This window comes from Apostichopus japonicus, chromosome 8 (genome assembly GCF_037975245.1).
Source record: "Apostichopus japonicus isolate 1M-3 chromosome 8, ASM3797524v1, whole genome shotgun sequence".
NCBI classification, from domain to species: domain Eukaryota; kingdom Metazoa; phylum Echinodermata; class Holothuroidea; order Aspidochirotida; family Stichopodidae; genus Apostichopus; species Apostichopus japonicus.
Window position 1 is genome coordinate 35,193,080 of NC_092568.1, and position 22,883 is coordinate 35,215,962.

Genomic DNA, 22,883 nt, shown 5'->3' on the forward strand with positions numbered 1-22,883 from the left:
TTCTGAACATGATAACTGCGTAGAAGTATAGCATAGGAATATTTTTATGAGCATAGGCGGTGGGGGTCAGGTGGACGACCATCCCCCCCCCCTGTCATCCCTATGTTGTGAAGAATCTACAAGATGCAGCTTTTCATATATTAGAAGTGCCCCTCTTTTCATAATAAATAGTATCCATTTCCATCTGCACTTTGTTGCAAAATCCAAATATCAGAATTTGTGGTGCTGAATGCACACAGAACTGTGGGTAGCAGTTTGAAGTAAATTTGTCTTTTGCACCACCACCTACCCCCCACCCCCCCTCTCTCTCTCTGTCTATGCCTTCGATTGAACCATGTGCGAAAGAACTTTTCATGTATATCACGTAGCTAAAGCACCCTAATACCAACCTTGAACCCATGACTAGATACGTTAACCGCGGTTAAACCCTCTCGCAAGTAATGCATCACGATAAACCGTTCTGGTTCACTTTCCTTTGTATTGACCGTCAAACTTCTTTGTCCGGGAATATACATTCATACTTTGTCATCACAAGAAATTATGTCATGAAATTGGTCATGCAGGCAACACTTTTGCGCCCATCGAAAGGCGAACAACTGAGTAATATATTCAGTGACTGTCCATAGGTTACCGGACCATGACGGTTGCGGTAGGGGAGCCGTGACCGAGACGCTATGTGAGGCAAATTGTTAATTTACATAATTCATCATAAATCCAGTAAAAGAAAAATCAACTTTATGGATTAAGTAGTGACATTTTCTTGACAGGGTTCGTGATGCATCTTTGTGGGTGATTTTTAAAGGGAATAATATTAGTTTTGGTCCTCAGTTGCCTAAAGGCATGAAAGATATGTCTGAAAGTGCGAAAAATATTTCTGAAGAAACCATTAAAGTTTCGGTTCATAATAAAGACGGTAAATGTATGGAATTAATAACACCATCGAGCATTTTCACACCTGACAGTGACCCGGTTTATTAAAGTAAACATTTACTGAGAAAACTTGAATGAATTCATGGATGTGTCCGGCATCAGGGGACAATACGCAACCAATACATATAGGGGCCTACTATTCCTGCACCAGGTATGCAGTTACAGTTAAACTTACGGACACATCGCGACAAAGGAAATTTTTCCTTATTCGTGTATCATGTAAAATAACAGACTAGTAGAAATCTCCCTCTTAAAAAGAAAAGCTCAGTAAAATTGTGGGCAATATATGTAGGTCGGTTAATATATAGAATGACTAATAGTCTGTGTATCAGACTAACAGGTCCAGTCACTTTAACTGATGAACCCCGATTGTTCAAAGTGTCATCTCTCAAAAATTTAAAACTGTGGTATAGTCATCATATCAAAATTAATGAGTGTAGTCACTAGTCATCCTTTGAACTAACAAATTAGTGGTTGGCCCGACTGACCATGTAACAAAATCATGCATGCATTCAGGGAAGCATATTCTAGGTATATGTACACAGAACATGTTTCGCTGGAGAAGAGTGTGGGGTGACTGTGGGGGGGGGGGGGGAGTGGCTGTGGTGGGAATGGACCGAGAAGAAGCGATTCGTGAATGATGCATTTTACCAATTTCATGTTATATTTATGCCCAAATATGTCCTTTGCTCCAACTCTCTAACCCAGCCCTACCTTCAATCCCGTATGGAACTTTCATATTAGTCATAACGTACTTGACTCCGTAAATTGGTTTAAAGTTCTCAGTATCGGTTACCAACTTGTAACATGCTAAAAACTGCCAGAAGTTTCCGAAAGTACTTTCCTGGTGGTTCTGTATCTCTGCAGACTTTGAGGAGTGTTAAAAATGGACAATAACAAATTATTTCGGTGAAGGGAAAATATTCAAGTTGAGAGTGGTAACGAAATGATTGTTGAAAGTTGAAGCATTTGTGACCATTTTAATATATTCCTTTATAGCATATTCGGGACTACTACTGATGACCTCTGGAAGGAACACCACCCTACCCCCTCCCCCACCACCCACACCACCACAACCCCTGTGATTCTGACATCACTAAGTAACGACTCTCTTTTATATGGTGTAAAGCGCTTTTACTAAATTTGGTGGCGTGGTGCTTCAAACTTCCGCACGGTAATTCTAGCATACCGCCACTAATTTAGACTGGTATTATGTCTGTGGTTTTCATGTTTTATATGTTATTATTTAAAGGATAATTTTACACATAAATTTAGTTTTGAATTGTAACAGTCCGTTATAAGAGAAACATTTGAGTGTCTGTATTGTTTCTAGGGCTATTTTGGTTTTCAATATATGCAACTTTTGAAATTCGCTAAATTTCTGGAATGCTCCTAAATTGACGATGACTTCGGCTAATAAGTGCAGGTCTCAATGTTGTAAATATACAAACTGGACTGTTGGCCGTGGTTTTGAACGATTCACATCTTATCAAAAATTAATTGTAATTAATAAATCCTTTAAAAAGCTGCTTATTTTGTAGAGTGATGACAATGCATTAAATATAATTAGCCAAAACTCCCCCCCCCCGCCCCCTCTCATCTCCATGCACCGATCGGAACGAAGACAAATAGGCAGATAGACCCAGGACTACTATGAAAATATAAATTGTATAAATAGGATGTGGTAAGGGTAACCGAGGGTCAGTGAAAGAGGCCAGAGAGAGGTGGAAAGGGATCCGTGGGCGGGGCGAGATGGGAACGCGGGCAAGGTTTGACTCATAGCTGGAAAGCAAGACTGGTGTTCCTATAGCCAAGTGGTTTTGTCAAAAATGGATGGAATTTGTCTGGGTAGTTTCATAACGGACCCTTGTTTAAATGAACAACACTAAACGTGTCCAAATATAGATAAAGTTTCTCAGTATTAGATATGTACTGGATAATTATCATTTTTAATATTGTGTGCGTATGTGTTTACTCGAATATATTAGGTTAGACCTCTACTGTAAGTACACGGTCTCTAAACTTGCATAGAGTAATTACTCTAACTTAATTAAGTTATTCCCTGGCTCGTATCAAACACTGTTTCTCTTCATTAATGACGCTTCATGTGTTTGCACTTGCCCATGGAAACCGTTTTTGTATCTGCAAAAGCCTTTATAAATGACATACGCTGTTTCAACTCCCCAGCAGGTCGGAAACGAGAGTTAATGATCCTTTATGTATGAAAATTATATATAGACACATTCGATGCGCTTCCACAATACTTATTACGTCATAATGTAGTCAGTTGAATCTAACCCATAGAAATTGAAGTAGGAAGAACGCTGACACAAGTGTATCGCCGTGCGTTTAAACAGTGAAGCATTGACAAATGTGAGGGCGCTTTGCGTTGTACGACTAAAAGCCAAATCATTTGTACGTGTTCATACATGTATTGCGCATTGGACTTAAAAACTGAATTTGATTGTCAAAAAAGAGTACATTGCACAATAGAGATAGGTTATGGCTACCAGAGTGGTAAGTACTATACTCCTGACTTAAGAACCAACTTCGAAAACCTTTTTTTCGCCTCTAATGACTCGAGCAAGTGGAGTGTTTTATGCAACTTTTAATAAATGTAAAGTGTCATTTCCGGTATCTGAGAGGCACATGGCAATGATTTTTGTTGTTTGTATTATTTTAGTGTTCCACTCAGATATTGTCATAGTTTCCCCTGAAAGGCCGTGAAAAGCATCCCTCCACCCCACCCCCCCCCCCCTTCCCACACAGACACATGTACTTTTGTGTAATACTTCAATATTCTATAGTCTGTGCATGCACTTCTCAGTTAAATGTCAATGTTGCAGAGTACGGAACGCTTATTTCGTTGTCTAAACTAAGTTTGTTGCTGTCTAAACTAAAGTTGGTGCTGCTATTTTACCATATTGCTGTTGTTCGTTGATGTCCAAACTTACGTTGATATCTAAAGTCACGTTGATGATTAAACGCACCTTAGTGTCTGAACTCACGATGATTTCTAAATTCACGGTTGATGTCTAAACTCACGTTCATGTCTAAACTCACGTTCATGTCTATCTAAAGACCCGTTGTTGTAACACATTGTGAACGAACATCATCATCTTTCTTTTCAAAACATAACAATCAACCGCAAGTTGCTTCCGTGCAGAGCTAACAATATATCTATTACAAAGATTTTCATGCGAAAGACAGCCAATGACGTTTTTCCAAATTTCCCGAGATTTGTTTGGCTAATAATTGTCTGCAAACATGTTCAGTGCTCAATGAACGCAAATTATATATGATGGTTTAACTATGTGTATAGCATTCATAAAGTACAAGCAGTGATAAGATCGCATCTTTACAACTACACTGGTAAAACTAGGCTATAGGTCATATAATAAACGCAATTGGTCTTCGATCGGGACGAAAACTTTTGTCTCTAGTAATATTACTGCATTTTGTCTCGACATTCGTTTTACTTGATTGCCGACATTCACAACATATCCAGACATCAAATAAATAAGTTTTAAGTACAGTATTTTATGCTGGCATTTTGTCTCGACACTCGGTTTACTTGATTTCCGACATTCCCGGATTATCTCTACACATTGTTGAAGGGGCTCAATGAAATCAGATTAAAAGTGCAGTATTTTTAGGCTGGTACTTTGTCTAGACACTCGTTGTACTTGATTTCCGACATTCACAGCGTATATACTTAGCCTATAACCTTTTATAAGTTGTTTACCGTGCAGCCAGCCTCCTATGTTCGTATGAGCCAGTGGCGGAGATTCCTCTCAGGAGTAGAGGGGGGGGGGGGAAATAAAAAGTCATAACTGCTGGCTCACTATCTAAGTGGAGCGTTGTATTTTCATGTTGTATTCTCAACTTGTAAATAAACGGTCACCATGGATTATATAGCCTATTGGCCGTATCCAATCAACTTTTTCTGAATCGCATGCGCATTGCCCTCTACCAGTGCAACATAAAGGATACAGTAAAATGCATTTCAATGCAGTTTTCCCGCGTGGGGAAAATATTCTGAAGTACCGTATGTTGTTTTTTATATAGTTTTTGATACTCTCAGTCAGTTACAGCATAATAGTTCTACACTAACCATATCACAGGTTTACACACAGGAACAAAGTCTCAAACCTAATTTACATTTGAGTTCAGGTGAGTTTTCACATGATTCAAGTGAAGTTTCCAAACATTTTCTTTCTTGTTTGCGACCTCCCTGCAAATTCCCAAGCTAGTTGAATAATGTCCACTGCATCCAGCTTTTTCTTGTGCACGTTCAAAACTTTAGGGAGAAAAGTGTTCAGAATCTTAACACAAATGTTCAAAATTATTTGAACAGCAGATTGCGTGTGTTACATGAGTCATTAATTTTCTACACGCTGCGTTTTTATAGAGTAGGCCTACCGAAGTGTGACGTCAGTTTTGCATGACTATCATGCCGTGCGGTCTAAGCAAACTTAAAACAAATTAAACTTAAACCAATTAACAAGCATAAACAGTAACGCTATAAGCTTTTGAATCGATCATGTTTTGATCATGCTTTCTTTATTTTTGTTTGGAATTTCACTCTTTATGACCCACGAACAAGTCTGACATGATTATAGGCCAACATACTTGCATTTGTAGAGTTTCCTTTCGTAAGTATGACTCACTGACGATTAAAAACAGTAGTGCCCAAATCGTAATTATTTACGTTGACTTTATACGTAAACTGTCAACAAGTTACAGTTCCGCGAAATTGTGTGAGCCGGTGGCCATAGCAAGTTAGCAACGGGCAGTTATTACAATCTACAGTCATCACATACTCCAAACTTTGCCAAAATAGTCCTAACTCATAAGGTAGTCCCCTACAACACAACCAATGTAATTATCAATTCATTCCTAAAAACAATAAGAGTACATTTTTACCAAACGGTGCTGTGTAAGACGTAAGGCACGTGCAGCGAAATCGACCTCGCATTGATAGTGCCAAAGCGCGCTAGCCTAGCGACAGATTTCGACATTCATATTGCCTACGTACATGTACTTAGAAACACCTCGTTGAAATAGGTAAGTGTATACAATTCCAAAGCTATTCAACAGCAACAAAACGTTATTTTGTGTATGTCTGTTGTGGGGTGAGTAAGCGCTATGAGCTACAAGTTCCAATGCGCAAGGTGGGGGAAAGGGGCTAGAAATAATGTGTGAGTCAATTCTAACTCGTTTTTCGGTCGTTAATTGTTGATGTACCAGGTAAAAGGTTGAAATGACTTTAACAATTTCAAATTTAATAATTTGATTTATTATACCATTTGGTGCACATAACATAGGCTATAACAGAACATTACTGGCAAAAACTAGGGTGGGGGGTTGATTGTGTGGGCCAACCCCCCTCTTCAAAAAGTGGGGGGTTAAAAAAACCAACCCCCCTGTTTCTCCGCCCATGGTATGAGCTGTAACGCACATGTTATCTGATAGGCTGGCGGTGGGAGATACGGTAGCTTATAAAACAAGGTTTAGACAATTTTGCGTCTGTTGACTCCAAATGGACTTGGCCGACCTCCAAGACCCCTATTGTGTGTATAGCCACCTACAGCAGACTGACCTGTGTTTATCATGTCATAGTGCTATTGTATCAAAATGGTGGTTCGGGCCATTTCTATAGTAACAGCTAGTTCTGCTTATACTAACAAGCAGAAGTTTCTAGTGTACTGAAGTCATCGAAACCTCAATGCATTTTGCATTCTGGTTTACATTACGCGGTTGAGCAATCTGAACAGCGCCGATAGCAACAACGTAAGTTTAGACAACGACGTATGTTTAGAGGTTAATAGTCTATAAAGTTACTGTCCAGAACATACCTGTCTAGGCTGAGTAGGCTTAGGCCAATCTCAAAACTCAGATTACTGGCTATGCCTATTCTGCTCTGCCCTATTGCCAAATTTACGTTGTTAGGAATATACCTAGTTTCCTAGTATTGAATTGTTAGTGATAAGTCCAGGACATCATAACCGTCATCCAATGTTATTCTGGCATGTAGATCTTAATGAGGTGGTGTCCGTGGTGATAATTGTTTTCATTAGGCTTTTGTCATATCGCATCCGAAAGGACAGCCGTAGCTGGTCTAGGGGCCTAGGCTAACTATATCCAGGGTCCAGTGAATAACAATACAGCAGCTGAGCAGATGACACTACTAAAGTAATTAGATTTATATGTAACTGCATCTATACTATCGCTTGCTAAGAATAACCTGTGAACTTCAGTCAACTGCCGCATTTTTGGCGATTTTGACCCCCAAATGTGGCACATGATATCATCATTTCGAGTGATTTATGTCAACTTTATCACTTTTATGTCAAAGACGTAGCGTTTGTATTACGAGCCGGTACTTTCTTGCCGTACATGCAAAGCGCCACCAGTTGGATGAGTGGCTTCAGTATATATGTCTCAAGACGTCATTCTCACTACTTCAATTTCTATGCCCTAATCACATTAATGAATTCATGTCAAGCATTTGATGATACAGCAACACATGAACCCAAAAAGAACAAAGACATAGTGCATAACGTTTATAGTCTGAAATGTCGGGACGTATAGCTGTCGGTTGAGAAAGGCATGCACATGGAATTACGTTCTGATCTCAAACCTGTTTAGAGGAACAGACGGACTTTGACCAGAGTTGGGTAAATCATTGAATATATGAGAATGCAGTTACATTCCTAATTAGTAAACGGTTTGCAAACATTACAGTGTTAATATGCTAGTTTTACTGTATCTCCATGGTGGAGGGAGGAAAACGGGAAACTATTATCTACATTTCGATGTGTTTGTGTGTGAGGGGAGGTGGGGGGGGGGGTTACAACAATAGGGAGGTTGAAGTATGGAGGGACGTGTATGAGGGTGTACATTGGGAGAAAGAGGTACAATGGAATATATCCGTATATGGTTAATTGGCCCTAGTTTCGTTACTTGAAGGTCAATAGACAAGTTAAATCGTCAAGATTTTGGGCTGAGGGTTGACAAGAGGTTTTGAGTAAAGAAGGGCTTAAAATGTTGATTTATCTACTAGCTAAGCCTTGCTTAACCGCGATTTATACTTCCAGCAATGGCATACAACATCATACACACTGTTCTATATAACATATAGGCTAGTTGAGGTAGCCTGAGCGATGGGAGAGAGATAATGCTATTTTGCGTATATAGATCTTTGTTCAACGCTATATGTATGTTTACCGATCATACATTACTATATAAGGGCAAGAGTAGTGGCGTATCGAAAGCTGCACATGCGCACAATCGCATATACACGGGAAATGTGATAAAATGATGCAAGTGGTAACACCATTTTGCATCTAAGCCCTCATTCTTATCGACATAAACATTTCCCAAATCCCTGAAACCCGCTCCGAAAACGGACTTCAGTCAAATTTAGAGCCCACATGGTGTCATGAAAAGTCATATCAATGTAAGCGTTAATTAAACATAACTTCTCCTACTCTTAAAATGGTGGAAATGATGGACCCCCCCCCCCCACTTCCCCGTCATACCAGGCAGGCTAGCTACGCGCATGGGCAAATGGATATGGTTTTCCAAATCAACCTGTTTCTCATTCGACGATTCTCTTCTATCGATATACTAAAAGTTAGTTGGTAAAACCATTTCATTTAACTTTATATATTCAATGATAACTATATTCATGCACATAATATTTACAGTGCTTATATGATATAGTACATAGACAGTTAGCTCAATGAAAATGTTACTGCAGATATTGGCCTCAGATATTGTTCTCTTCAATTTTACGTTCATACTGTAAAAAATTTTTAAAAAAAGTTAGAAAAACAAAAGAAAGGTATATTTCTTAAATATGATTTGACGCAAGTTTAAAGACAGGTATATGCCTATTGACTTTCAACAACTTCTTGAATACATAATGCCCGGGAGTGGGGCGGTATTTCTGGCCATTAATACATTGAGAGCAAATAGTATAGGTTTGTTGCTAAAATTACATACAAAGAATTGATTTCCATTCTTTTCAGAGAAAAGTAGCCTGATGTAAGAACATATGGTGTAACGTACGGACTTATAATACCATGTCCACTTAAGTATATCTAACAACTTCTACGTAACATTACAGGGGCGTATCCAGGATTTTCCAATAGGGGGGGGGGGGCGCCAGGCATGAATGATCGCCGTCCTGGGGGATGGATCTAAGGGTAGGGGTGTACAATTTTTGCTTTCGAAGAAGGGCTGAAATGCAAAATGGTGTCATATGCATGGGCGGCGATCCGTACTTCCGAGTGGGGGGGGGGGGGATATGACCTTGTTGACTATCTAAGCGTAGCGCCACCATGAGTTGGCGCGAAGCGTACAAGAAAATTTTGGGATTAACAAACCCTCTAGATGGCCGGAAACGGCACTTCCCGAGGTTTCCAAGCGGCATATACCCAACTTTAAAATAGGGATGTCATGTCCGAAATATCTCATAATCAGGATCCAAAATACTTTTTTTTTTAATTTCGGGTGTTATTTTGGGAAAATTGCCCCTCTCAATCTTGTTTCAGGCGCAACGTAAGAATGTTCGAGAGCTCTTTTATATTATTCGATGAAGAAAATGGCCTCATGCAGGCTATTACAGGCCTATACACATGCAATACACAATTACACATAGTTACATTCCTAGGTACCGATTGCTAGGGCATCCAGGTGAAACGTGTATTAAGCATTACCCTGGTTACATGAGATTCTCAGCTGTTCGAGGGAACATGTACGTGTGTAGGCCTACTATAGGGCCTATATGAATACTATGAGGATGCATATATGTACTATATCAATACCGTGGGCGCAATAATACATTTTGTTGTTATAGGGCCAATGAAGCCTACAGTCAACCATTTTTGCTTATAAAGACGCTTTATTTGAAAAGATCGCACTGCGTTTATGGTAGGCGAGAAATGAAGCTAAAAAAGAGCCGTACATTAACGAAGATGCATAAATGTAGGCATGAAAATATTCTTATCCCTGGCATTTGCTGGGGGGGGGGGGATATGGTGCATTACATCCCCTCCACACATTTTCATGGGGGGATATATCCCCCCTCCACCCAGGATCGCCGCCCATGGCCATATGTGATCCATTTTTCGACCTTAATAATAAGCAACATTTCCAGTAAATATGGACACAAAATGCACAATTTAGTATGGCTGGCATGTCACTTAGTGTTTATAGTGATAATACAAACACAATTACCATCTATGTTTCTAAAACTATTATGCCGCCGAACTTCGCCAGAACCTTTTTTTGCAAACAAAAAATAAAGCATACGGGAGGGGGGGGGGGGGGGTTGAGCGATCACCGACATCTCACATAAAGGTCGTCATCAATTTTTTTTTTTTTTTTTTTTTTGCTAAACTTTTTTTTTTTTGGTGACGGCCAATAGGGGGGGCGCGCGCCTGTTGCGCCCCCCTGGATACGCCCCTGCATTATATATTGCCATTAGAGGGGATAGGTAAATATAGCATTTCGAAGAGTCTCGGTCACAAATCTTTTCCCGTACATCGGTTGGAAAAGAAATTTGCATTAATACGGTAGTCGCTTTGACATAGGAATATGCCCTCGCGTGACATAATTTCTAACTTTCGGTAATAACGTTTCACCGGAGTACGCCGCGGATATACATGGCGGGATTCATGTTTACTTATCAGTGAATTATAAATCTCTCTTAGTTCACCTCACAGTTGACCTTTAGGATATACATACATTGATAAACAGCCAATTCATGCTAAGTGTTACGCAATGTTGAATATGCATTGCATGCAAGGTACAGAAGAAGCCACGCTTCCTGCAGACATAACGACTATACATGCATATAACAATATTACTCCATGCAAGAGGGTTGTGCTTGAATGCATGCGATATTAGAAAGAAGGAAATAAGTCAGAATGCTTCGAGGATCCTTAGCGGTAAGTTGGATATTTATTTGCTTGCTATTACGTAGAGGGTAAATGTATTGTTTGATTCACATAGGCAACAATTTATACAGATAAGCCATATATACCTACTCAGACATTGTATTGTACAACGTAGAGATACTGGGTTAGTTTGTTATATACTGCAAAGACATTGTCTATGCAGTATTCTCTAACATTTTCTGTTATATATTAATTTCAATTTCATAAGTTTCATAATATTTCATACAAATCGTGTGACTTACTTGTCTGGTATCGTTACTCATGCCTTTTTTGAAGTTTGTTTAAAAGAACCTAACTTTCACTTCAAGGTTAACAGATTAAGTTGTACTTGTGCTGTATCACTTTTGTCGTTCTTGAAATAAGAAATATTTTTATCTGAAATGCATTTTATTGACTACCGTGAAACTGAAAGGCTATCGTGTTTTGTGTTGTACGTACGCGGCTGATGTTACCATGATGTATACATGTTATCTTTTGTATTGTCCAGTGACTTTAAAGGTCGGGGATGTCGGGGGGGGGTAGGGGCTGATCTAGGTGGGGACTTGAATGTTTATGGAAGAACCAAAAGCGAATCAAGGATTTTTGACAACGGGGTGGGGGTGGGGGTGGGGGGGGGGTGACACTTGTGTGATTGAAGACGTCTCTCATGTAGGTATGGTGGTCCTGCCCCAAGAAGAATTACCTGAAAAGGTTTCGAAGTGTGCATTCTTGGGCATAGTAAGATTATTTCAATTAAGACCATATATTTAGCTCCAAACGAAATGCTGTGCTAATAACTTTTCTTGTTTTATTTTGGTGTGAGAGGGGGGGGGGGGTGTACCCATAGCAATGGTATAACTCTTACACGGCTGAATATAAATAAATCCGCCCTCCCCCAAGTTTGCACACGCCAACTATACGCGTAACGTGTTGGTTGTTTTTAGGTTGTTCATTACACCTATTTGGAAATAGCCTATCACCATGTAAGAGTTATTGATACTATACCACAATCAATGGAGTTCTTATCCCATCACTCCACCCTACCCTACCCTACCCCACCCCCATAAGGTTATATTATTTTCGGGAAAGGTATTTAAGTAACATTACCTTACATGAAATGAGGTGTTTTTTTTTGGGGGGGGGGGGGGTATATCTGTAGAAATCATTTTTGGACCAACATGTTATCGGACTCAATGTTTTGAGACCAAAATTTTGTTCACGAAAAAAAAAAAGTCACCAGTAAATGTTTGGTACTCAATTTTTTGGGGACCAAAATCGTTTTGAGCCAAATCAATTTCGAATTAAATGTGTTTAGATTAAGACCAAACTATGCTGTAGACCTCCCATTTTTTTGGGGGGGGGGGGGCAGTGGCCTGCGCAAATGAGGGCAATAGCCATGCCCCGCTCAACCTCGGGCTCAGTCGGGAGATTTGAAAACAAGTTAAGGAAGTGGTGGGGGAAGGGGAAGGGATGCCAGTCGGGGGAATTGGGTACTTGGCCCCACCACCCATGAAATCGTGCAGACGCCACTGGCCGGAAATCTGAAAATTGTTACGGTCCTAATTTGTTCCGGATCATAATTTTTAGGGCTGTGTTTTTGGTTTATAGTCTTGTATCATGGTCGTCGATGTAAGTACCTTTTGATTTTCTATACCTCCTTCAGTGCAACTTAATATACTGAAACATTTTTCTGGCTTTTTCTCTTATCGTATGTATGTACCTTTTGATTTTCATTTTAATATCTTTTTCGTGCACCGCGCCGCTTGCAGTATTCTTTTATGGTCCCAAAGTTTGGTCCAAAGAATTTTGGTTCACAAAATTTGGAGTATTCGGGTCACAAGCAACTTTTGATCATAAGCACTGTTTTGGTTACAACAACTTTTAGGTCACATTTTCTTTGGGGGGGGGGGGGGTTGGTCCCAAAAATTTGGTCCAAAGCGTTAATATAGCTTCATGGCTCATAATGCCAGGCGCGTAGCCAGGGGGTGGGGGCGAAGGGGCGACCGCCCCCTTGAGTAATTTTTTTTTTAAATATATTTTTTTTATGATATCGCTGGTAATTTCAAAATAGAAAATGCTTAGATGCAACTTACAAAGCCAGGGAAGTGCCATTTCCAGCGATCTGGGAGGCATTTTCGGCCAAAATTTTTTTGTGCGCTTCGCGACAGTCATGGTGGCACTACGCTTAGATTGTTTGCATACAGGCTTCGCCCCTCCCTTGGCAATTTCTCGCTACGCGCCTACATAATGCTGTGTGCAATGTATATTAAGAAACCTTACTGAACTAATCACGCTTTAGACACGCATCCCTTAGTGAAGTGTTCTCTTATAAAGTAGTTTTACACACGAAAATGTAGACATTCATTTGGAGTTGAGTAAAGTACATTCAGTGTTTTAATCGACGTCTATTCAACCCTAATGCAATACGGTAAGATAAAGGATTAATTATAATTCTGTGGTTACTAAGGTTACAGTGTCGTCTGTATGTAGAAAACAATTATGACGGTGACTTAAGAGTGATGATCTCGATATGTACTACCGAATAGGCACTCGGTCACGTGGTCCGAGATTCCCAATAACAATGAGAGACCTGCGCGTTTGAACGATGTTTCCTCTATCGGTATTGTGTGGGGTTGAGAGGGGGTGGACGGGCTTTGTTCACCCCACTGGACTCGAGCCTGGCATACTATACTGTTATGTATTTGGATCGCATACTACATCAACCTTTTGATTGTGTGTGTATGGGGGTGGGGGGGGGGGGTTGGCGGGGCGGACAGTGGCCAGGGCAGGGTTGGGAGAGGAACACTGGGCCATCAATATTGTGAAAGTGGATTACATACCCTTGTTGCTCAGTGTTGCGACAACTGTACCTGGTGATGTTTGGTAACGTTGACATTTACAAGAAATGAAATTACGATAGGAATATTTCCTGGTTCGAGGACGTCTTGCTAGTTATCTCGCCAATTAATAAAATACGCATATACAGGTACGAGAAAGGACAACGATATACTTTAGACGCTTAGCTCAGATTACGAAGTCATGCGGTCTGACATTAGTGGCAATGAAACTTAATTCATTCATGTACTTACTTGTCCGGGTAAAGGTTAATAAATACTGTGTATAAACAATTACTTACTTTCATTATTGAGTCGTTTTTCAAAGGAACGGGAAATGCATAAGAGCGCGTAATATGTAGGCCTATATGTAAAACGCCACTGAGTTCCGGATATGAATTCACATTATGGTCATACATTTATAGGCAAATGTAGATACCATCATGTGGCAAATGATGCACCTCCCTGAACTGTTATGACATGTTGTGGAATATTCGTTGGGTCTCAGCTGTTTGTGTAGAGGGGATGTGGTGTTGTGGGTGGGGCTGGGACGGGGTCAGGTTGGGAGAGCAAAATATACTGGTTCTACTTAATTTGTTTTCCTCTAATGTGACATATATCCCATTGAATAGATATGGATTTTCATTGTGTTGTGTTCCTGCAATAAGCAATCTCTTCTTTAGTATGCATGTTTGTGAATGTCAACGCAGATATATCATTACGCGTTCTGTATACACTCACTCAAAGGACCAACATGTGTTCTATATATATTGTACGTCTTGGTCTGGAAGCCAACATAATTGGTGGTAGCAGTGGGCCGGTCGTTTCCGCTAGTAGGGGGTGGGGAGGGTTTGGATTGCTCGTTACGTCCGTAAAAGTATTGCCTGTACCTCACACCAGAATGATGAGTTAAGTGTTCCGTATGCAATCACCTCAGTGACAATAATTGGAAAAAAAGGCTCGGGAAGTTGCATTCCCTCCACAAATGTATGCGTAGACTGTGTATAGTATAGTATAGTATAGTATAGTATAAAGGTGACTATAATCACACGAACGCAATGAGCGGGGCTGCAAGAGACCTTGTAATCACATCTCCCTATATATACATGTAAAGTATTGGGAGATGAGATATTGTACTTTACCCCCCTTTACTGTAAGGAAGTATGTGAGTATGTATTTGAGTGAGCAAACCAAGAGTGTCGCGAACTCCTCAGTCCTAGACCCCTAAGTCCGATCACTGTAGTTGGGTGCGTGCCTGACCATGTAAGCTCGTGCCTACGTGATTGATGACGTCATAGGTCATAGGTCAAAGCTCAAGAAACCTAGAAGGTAGTGTTTAGCAATTTTCTTCTTATCAACATATAGGGAATTGTCACTAAACCACACGATATGTGGAGAATGATGAAATGACTTTTAAAATAGGGTCGGGGTCACAGGTCAAATTGGCCTACATTTTGCGACAAATTGTGTCGCAAACTCCTCCTACACGGTAAGTCCGATGAATTTCAAACTTAGTGTGGTAGGTAGGTGCCTGACCATGTAAACTCGTGCCTGCGTGATTGGTGATGTCATTGGTCAGATACCTAAAGATTGTTGTTTTGCCATTTTCTGCTTGTCAACATGTATAGGAAAAAGTCAACAAACCACACGATATGTAGAGAATGGAGAGACAAATGCTAGAATATTTCTTTTTGGCTGTTGAGGGTTAGGTTGAAAGGACAATGCAGGTCAGAGGTAATATTGGCCCAAATTTGATGCCTTGCATGAAATAACAGTGATAGTCAGGTAATATCGTTTTCTACTAAATTTTCACTAAATTATACGTTAAAAACAGGATTCCAGCCAATTAACAAAGATGGTACCAACAGTGGCGGAGCGTCCATATAGTCAGGGGGTGGATGCCCCCCCCCCCCCCGACGGACTCAAATGGACTGCTGGCGCCCTTTTCAGTTTTTACCACTTTTTACTTATTCGCGATTATTGACTTTTTTATTGCGCTCTCATCACCTATTGACATTTGTCATATATTGTTGGTGTAATTTTCTGACAAAATGCTCTAACGGCGGTCTTTAATTTATAGGCAATTCCGTTGTACGAAGCTATTACCAAGAACTGTACAGGATTTTCGATCTATTTTTAGACGATACGCCACGCGCAGTGGCTGAAATAGTAATAAACACCAAATTTTAAGTCGGCATGCAAGTGTACGTTATACGCCGCTCCATGATCAGTGTGTTGATTAGTGCGCAGTAGGTAGTAGGTTACAACAGGCACAGCAGGCATTGTGTCAGGGCTACGAAAACATGAGCACTCACAAAGATACCGCAGGGATTGTGATGAACGCATGTACTTTCAACACCCATATAAACTTCCGAGTTGTCACAAATGGCGATGACACCTATTTATTCTTCGTTTATCTGCAATTAGCAAGGCCCAGAACGGGTCATTTCCGGCGATCTAGGGATTTTTTTTTTACTCAAGAAATTGTTTACGCTCCGCGCCAACCTATGGTGGCGCTCCGCTTAGATAGTGTCGAAAGCGCCCCTACAGACCATTCTCGCCCCCTGACCTTTACCCCTAGCTCCGCCACTGGTACCCAAGATGCATTCAGAAGTAAACCAATAATCACTTCCTTCATAGAGTAGATGAGATCTGCAACTCCATGGATTGCCCTCTTGTTAAATCAGGCGATGGACCGAGAGGATATATACACAACGCCCGATTATTATAACTATATGTAACTTTGATTGCCTCAGTTTGAAGCGTTTTTTCGTTGTTTTCAATCAAGTATATAGGCCTACCGGTATATATTCCAAATTTAACTAGCAATATTGATCAAGCTATAAGAGGTATTTGCTTTACTCAAGGATCGATTAATATCGATCTATAATCATCCAATTTCGGTGTCGTTTTTTAAAGCACTATTATATCAAACGCATGTACGCCGAAACGAAAAAAAACATTCACAATTTATTTTACCAATTTATTTTATGTGCCCCATAAAAAAGGAGTGAGATATGGCCTACTCCCCTCCCCCCACCTCCACCTCCACCCCTTCAAATCCGTGACTGGTCTCTCAAACAACAAAGCATATGTAACCGCATATAGTATGAACTCACATGAAAGAAATATTCAGATTCCATTTAAAATGCAGCTTCAAGTTCATGTCTTGGATATGACAAAGATTATCGTTCTTCTCTTCCCAAATTTAGTTTACCACAAAAATCCGCAAGATGGGATCGGATACACCAAACATCTTCTCGTTCTCAGCTGAAGCCCTGGACGGTAGCAAGATTGATTTTGATCAGTACAAAGGGAAGGTCCTACTCATAGAAAACGTTGCCTCCTTGTGAGGTACAACCATACGCGATTACCATCAGCTCAATGAGTTAATGGATCGCTTTGGTGAGAGGGGGCTGCAAGTGTTGGGCTTTCCATGTAACCAATTTGGATATCAGGTTAGTGTAGTTATTTATTTCTCCCTCACCCCCCCTACCCTTCCCCTTTCTTCTTCTACGTCGCTGTTGGTATTGTTAACTGTCTTTCAGAAGCGTGCAAACAGAGTAGTAGAGAAATGACTAAACAGAAGTCCTATCAATGATGATAGATTTGGAATAAAAGATCAACATATGTGAAATGAAATGTTCCCAGAATGCCAAATTGGAAGACTCTTTACAAGCGTGGAACCCTACCCTAACCTATACCAGGGAGTTGTTACATAACAACTCCCTGCCTATATCGTCACCCCGCGGACAATGAGAGTTACAGAAAGTTATAGAAAGTTATAGGAATATAGCCCATAATACACATTCACACCAGTAGAATCACTGTGTCTTAGTGATAAGGACTTATAGTTCTGTGATACGAAGTTAGATTCCTACCATCGCCTGATGAGTCCTAAAAGGACGAAACCGGTCGTGAAGTGGAATTTTGCTGGTGTGTTGATCTTGAATTATCTATTACTTAATATCTGTCTTGCCATATAGAGAATGAAACAGAAAATGGAACAGATTCTGTAGAGGTCATGTGCTTTGTCACTGTACAAAGTGTCTGACTGTCTGTAAACTTGTTTACCGAGAATTCAGGAATTAAATAAAAACCAATGGCTTTGCATATTTTATCTGATTTAGAAAATCAGATGACAACAGTCACAGAGCTAGACTTTACAAATACCAGTCCTATTATACTTATTGAACAGCCATGGATGAGTTACGAACTTTAAATGAATCCACCTGGCAGGCTCTACGTATTTCTTTGTCTTTAGATTCTTTGCTTTTTCTATAGATCCTTTGTTTTGTCTTGGCAACTGTTTTTTATTACAACGTCTGAACCCGCACTACATTTATTGGTGTATATACTACCTCGTTGTTCGCTTTGTACAAAGCCTGGCGTTGCTTTAGTCTCTGCATGCTAATTTGTAATTCGTTGAGGCGTCAACAATAACAACAAAACATCTTAGATCTGCCGCGGAATTTGTCACGTCATCCTGTCTGGTAAACGTAAACCCTCATAAAACTTATAAACACGACCAACATAATACAAGTCTTATGTGTATCTGTTAGTCTAAATTGTGTTTGCCAAATTTTAACTTCGACCTTTCTATTTCAATTTCTTTATTCTAGTATAAATTATAAAATTTATAAATAGGACGCATAAAAATGAAACATAAAAGACGTAAACATGTACAAAAATGAAAGCATTAACTAAAACAAGAAATAAGATAGAAGATTAGAAGTTTTAAAGATTAAAAGGATTTTAACAGAGATTCTAAGAACCCATATTGAATATAAATGGCTGCTCTGTAGATAAACGAGTTCTTAAAAAGCATAATTCTAAAAGATGGCAAGATAGTAGGATTACGTAGATTGTACTTGTTGGTTCTATTGCACAGAGAGATCAACTCGGAGTGAAGTGGGTGATCTTTAGAACTATGTATCTTATGAATTCATTTTTAGCAGCAGTGTTTACTTTACCAACAAGGCTTTCATAGTCGAGATTAAATATATTTGAGCAGTATTTCAAGAAACTTCGGATTCTTTTCTTGTCCTTTTCAAGTAGAAGGTGTTACCAGACAGGAACTGCATACACTGCCCTAAAAGCTCCGCGAAAATAACACGGTTCTATGCAATTTTCTTATTAATAATCAATATTTTATTGAGTTATCTGTCGTTGAGCTGAACTAAATTCGCCAGAGTCCGTATATTCTACAAACTTCAAACAAAATGTGCAAGCCCCGCCCAACAGATCATGCGCCAATAAAATCACTTTTTTTTTGTTTACGAAGGTTAGGCCTGGGTCTTACTTTCAATTTCGTGGCTAGCCTGTGCTAGGTCCATTCTCTTGAAAAGTTTCTATCTTTCGGTCTTCCCGATGTAACTTGCAAATTGAAATTATGCCTTACTCTAGAGATCAAGCATGATGCCAACCAACTCGAAATCATTTTTTCCTAGAGCCGGATCTCGAATGAGATACTTTGAACAGACTTTGTTAATGAAAAGGAGGTTAACGATAAAGGCAAATGAATATATCTGAACCTCTGGACATACACTCAGCGTCCATAGCCTAGTGGTTAGGGTGTCCGCATATAAAGCGGGAGGTCCACCGTTCACACGGTGGAGGCTGGAAGTTTTTACACTGTTCTTGATTTTACAGAAACATGGAGAGCTTTGAAACTTGAACTGCATTTATCTTTCTCATTCAGGAAAACTCTAAAAACGAAGAAATTCAACACATTCTGGAGCATGTTCGACCTGGGAATGGATTCAAACCAAAGTAAGTGTTGAAACATCCACACATTGTTTCACACAAACCCGCTGAAGAACAAGACCCAACGCAACTCCATTGTCCTGACCTAGATTAGTTATAGTTTATTAAACTGGGCAGACAGTTGCAGTCGTGAACCGCCCGTTCATGCTATGACCGTCACCGACTGGTACAGTCGTCCGGCTAATTATTGATCAGCCGTATATCCTATACTTGTAAGCACATGTGCGCATGTACGACTATCCACGCTTATCGACCGAGTTAAGTCGGTCTGCGAACAGTCTGGCAGTGACAATTGGGTGGGGGGGGGGGGCGGGAAATATTACGAGGTTTATGCCCCGTCCGGACCTGCCCCCTTCCCTTCCCCATGGCTACGCCACCCATTTACTACCTCATTCTTAATCAGTAGTAGGAGTAAGCACACGCATGACACTGCCTGAAATGTCCATGATTACCTCCTACCGGTTAAAGACGGCTGAGTTCAATCAGAGAGTTGTTATGTTTAATCGGCTCGTGTTCAGTCGTAAAACTTTTCCCAATGCAGATATATTAAGCATATATATCAGCATGTATCTTTAGCATATATTAACATATATCGATCCAAAATGTCTTGGAAAGTTTTCGTTACATTTAGTGGTACATAAATACTAATGACCCATAAATATCTGTATCTCTTAATATTGATTAAATATTTTGTTTAATTTCTCTGTGTTAGATTTCCTTTGTTCAAGAAGATCGAGGTGAACGGCGCAAACACTCATCCCATTTTCAATTTCCTGAAGACTGCATTACCAATGCCTTCGGATGATCCATACCACTTACTAGACGATCCATCCAAAGTTATTTGGCGTCCACTTCAACGGAATGATCTGAAATGGAACTTTGAGAAATTTCTTGTCGGGCCTGACGGTGTTCCTTTCAAAAGATACGGACCTAGCTTCGAGACCAAACTAATTGCTCCCGAGATTGAGGCACTTCTTCAGTCATAGCTCTTTGTATTTATCTTTTTTTATAAGGTGATTTGTTAAATCTTCTATCATTATCAGTGCTGGATTATCCAACAGGCTCAAGATTAAGGCCCCTTAATTGGTCTAGTTGCCCACGTAAACACTTTCAGGGAAACACCTATACCAGGGAGCTGCTACTCTAACTCCTGCCTATACTATACAGATTCACCCAATATAGGTTATGGGTATAGGACACCAATATATTGCTTCCACTGAAAACTCTGACAGTCATTGTTGGATTTAAAAGATAACTGCCAGCCATTAGTAACTTCCCCAGAGCAACAAACTACAAGCTTGTGAAGAACCAAAAAAAAAAACGATTTGCTATTGTTTCATTGAAATATCTCTCCAAAATGAATGACTAATCTAAACCCTTATTGAGAGATATACCAGCAGTAGTTGCAATGTGTATATATATATATATATATATATATATATATATATATATATATATATATATATATATATATATATATATATATATCAAGATTTTCTATTTATGCCTTTACTTTGCATATTAATAACATCGACCACATATAATTTGCAGTTACTATATACGCTTGACAATTCTACTTGCTGAAAGAACTTGATATTTATCACGTAAATGGACTCCATTGGAGTAAACATCTATGCTTTTGTCTTATCGCACATGTAAATTGATATTTTCAGTAAGAGGTTATCATGTGAGTAATATACTAACATCGTAAACAGGTAGGATTTAAAGCTTAGGCCTACAGCAAATTAAACAACTCAAATAAACATACATGAAGTTAGCAGATGTGAAAATAAAGGTCACCGAAATGTTGTTTTCACTGCGGTATATTAGATATACGGTGACGTGGCATTCTCTAATTGGCTAACTATGCTTAATACATTAAAACCTTTCAATTTATGAATATTCAAGAAGGTTAACGACAAAGATGTTAGCCTGTGTGAAGTGGACTGCGTGGAAATTCCAAACTATACCTCGGGGCATATGTAGATACCGCATTTCTAAGTAATCAAAATATATAGTGTCTAAACTTTCCGATGTTGCCATAAAACGAGTTCACACATCCACGATGCCTTTTTTTTTAATATTTAAAGAAAGAATTCTTTGAAACAAAAGCAAAACAAAATAGATAACATTTACAGTACTACCGTATCTGTACATACAGCAGCTTGTTCAGTATGCTAATTTCCTCCTGGTGAACTTTGACCTATACCCAGTATTTTACCGTATAGAGAGGCTTAACAAAACACACAGTAAAATTTGTTTCTCGTTGTTTAATTTGATCTCGAAATATGGCATCTTTAAGGTTTCCTCAAAATGCAAAGATTCTGTCCTGTAATGTTGCTACAATTTATCATTTTGCTGCAAAAGGTTAGAGATGTAATACAAATGATCAAAATTTATTATTTAGCTTCACACTGTTGAAACGATGACTTTCTGAGGGAAAAATAATCATTTTGTTGCAAAAATGTCCAATTGGCGAAATTTATTAAGTCAGTCTATTGTTATGCTGTTAATTTTTAAAGAAGTGACATTTGATGATTCATTATTTTGTTATCTTGCAGCGAAATTTCAAGGAATTGGTTATGTTGTTGCAAATTGTTCACCTATATTTAGCTTGAAAATTGTTTCTATATTTTACAGATCGATTTTTACTACGTCAGTTTAACGTTTCCAATATCACAACATTTCAAGTAGGCCAATCATCGCAGAGGTTTCTTTCTGCATTAACAACAACAAAACCAATAAACAAACGGAATGGGGGAGAAAAGAAAAGAAAAACAATCCAATAAAATTTACCACTCCTGCAACAATAATCCATTACATGTATGGTTTACATTAGCAGAGAATAATCCAGAGAATGACACGTGGAATCATTATGTGTCGGTCAAAAATAATCTAAGCGATTAACATATTATTTAGCATATAGCCTAATCAAAATGCATAATTTAGCATCATTCCTTAAATTTATCAAAAGCTCCGTATTCTTCCTCAAGATGACTTACCGGTATGTTTAACACTTTACTTTCAGATTCTTCTCTTCTTACGAATATAATTCTAAAATTTTCGTTTTAATCTGGAGGCTCTAGGATTCTGTTGTCTTCATTTCAGTATACTTTTATCTATCTATGTACTCTGGTTTCAAATGTTTCTCTGTTTTCTGTCACTCCTTTTATTGTCATGAATAGTCATGAGGTGTTACAGTCTATTTTATGATGATGTTACATAAAATACCCATCGGAGAACGTGTAGTATCGGAAGCTTTCAATAGATGGAAAATGTCATGACTTTTCTTTATACAATAAAAGAGAAGCGATATGTTCACCGATCTGGTTTCCTATTATTTACTTTTGATCTTTTTCTTTTCTGGGGATGGGGTGGGGTGGGTGGGGGAAGGGGTGATGGCTGA

The 22,883-nt window shown here is 39.3% G+C and overlaps 1 protein-coding gene across 1 annotated transcript; it reads left to right on the forward strand.

Moving 5' to 3' along the window:
* The first annotated feature begins 10,731 nt into the window (after positions 1 to 10,731).
* LOC139971767 (glutathione peroxidase 1-like) lies at positions 10,732 to 22,798 on the forward strand. The gene is made up of 4 exons (XM_071978499.1): positions 10,732 to 10,889; positions 16,924 to 17,169; positions 19,413 to 19,483; positions 20,190 to 22,798. Exons 1-4 carry the CDS (start codon positions 10,869 to 10,871, stop codon positions 20,461 to 20,463), a joined length of 612 nt encoding a protein of 203 aa, XP_071834600.1. The 5' UTR covers positions 10,732 to 10,868; the 3' UTR covers positions 20,464 to 22,798.
* The last annotated feature ends 85 nt before the right edge of the window (positions 22,799 to 22,883 follow it).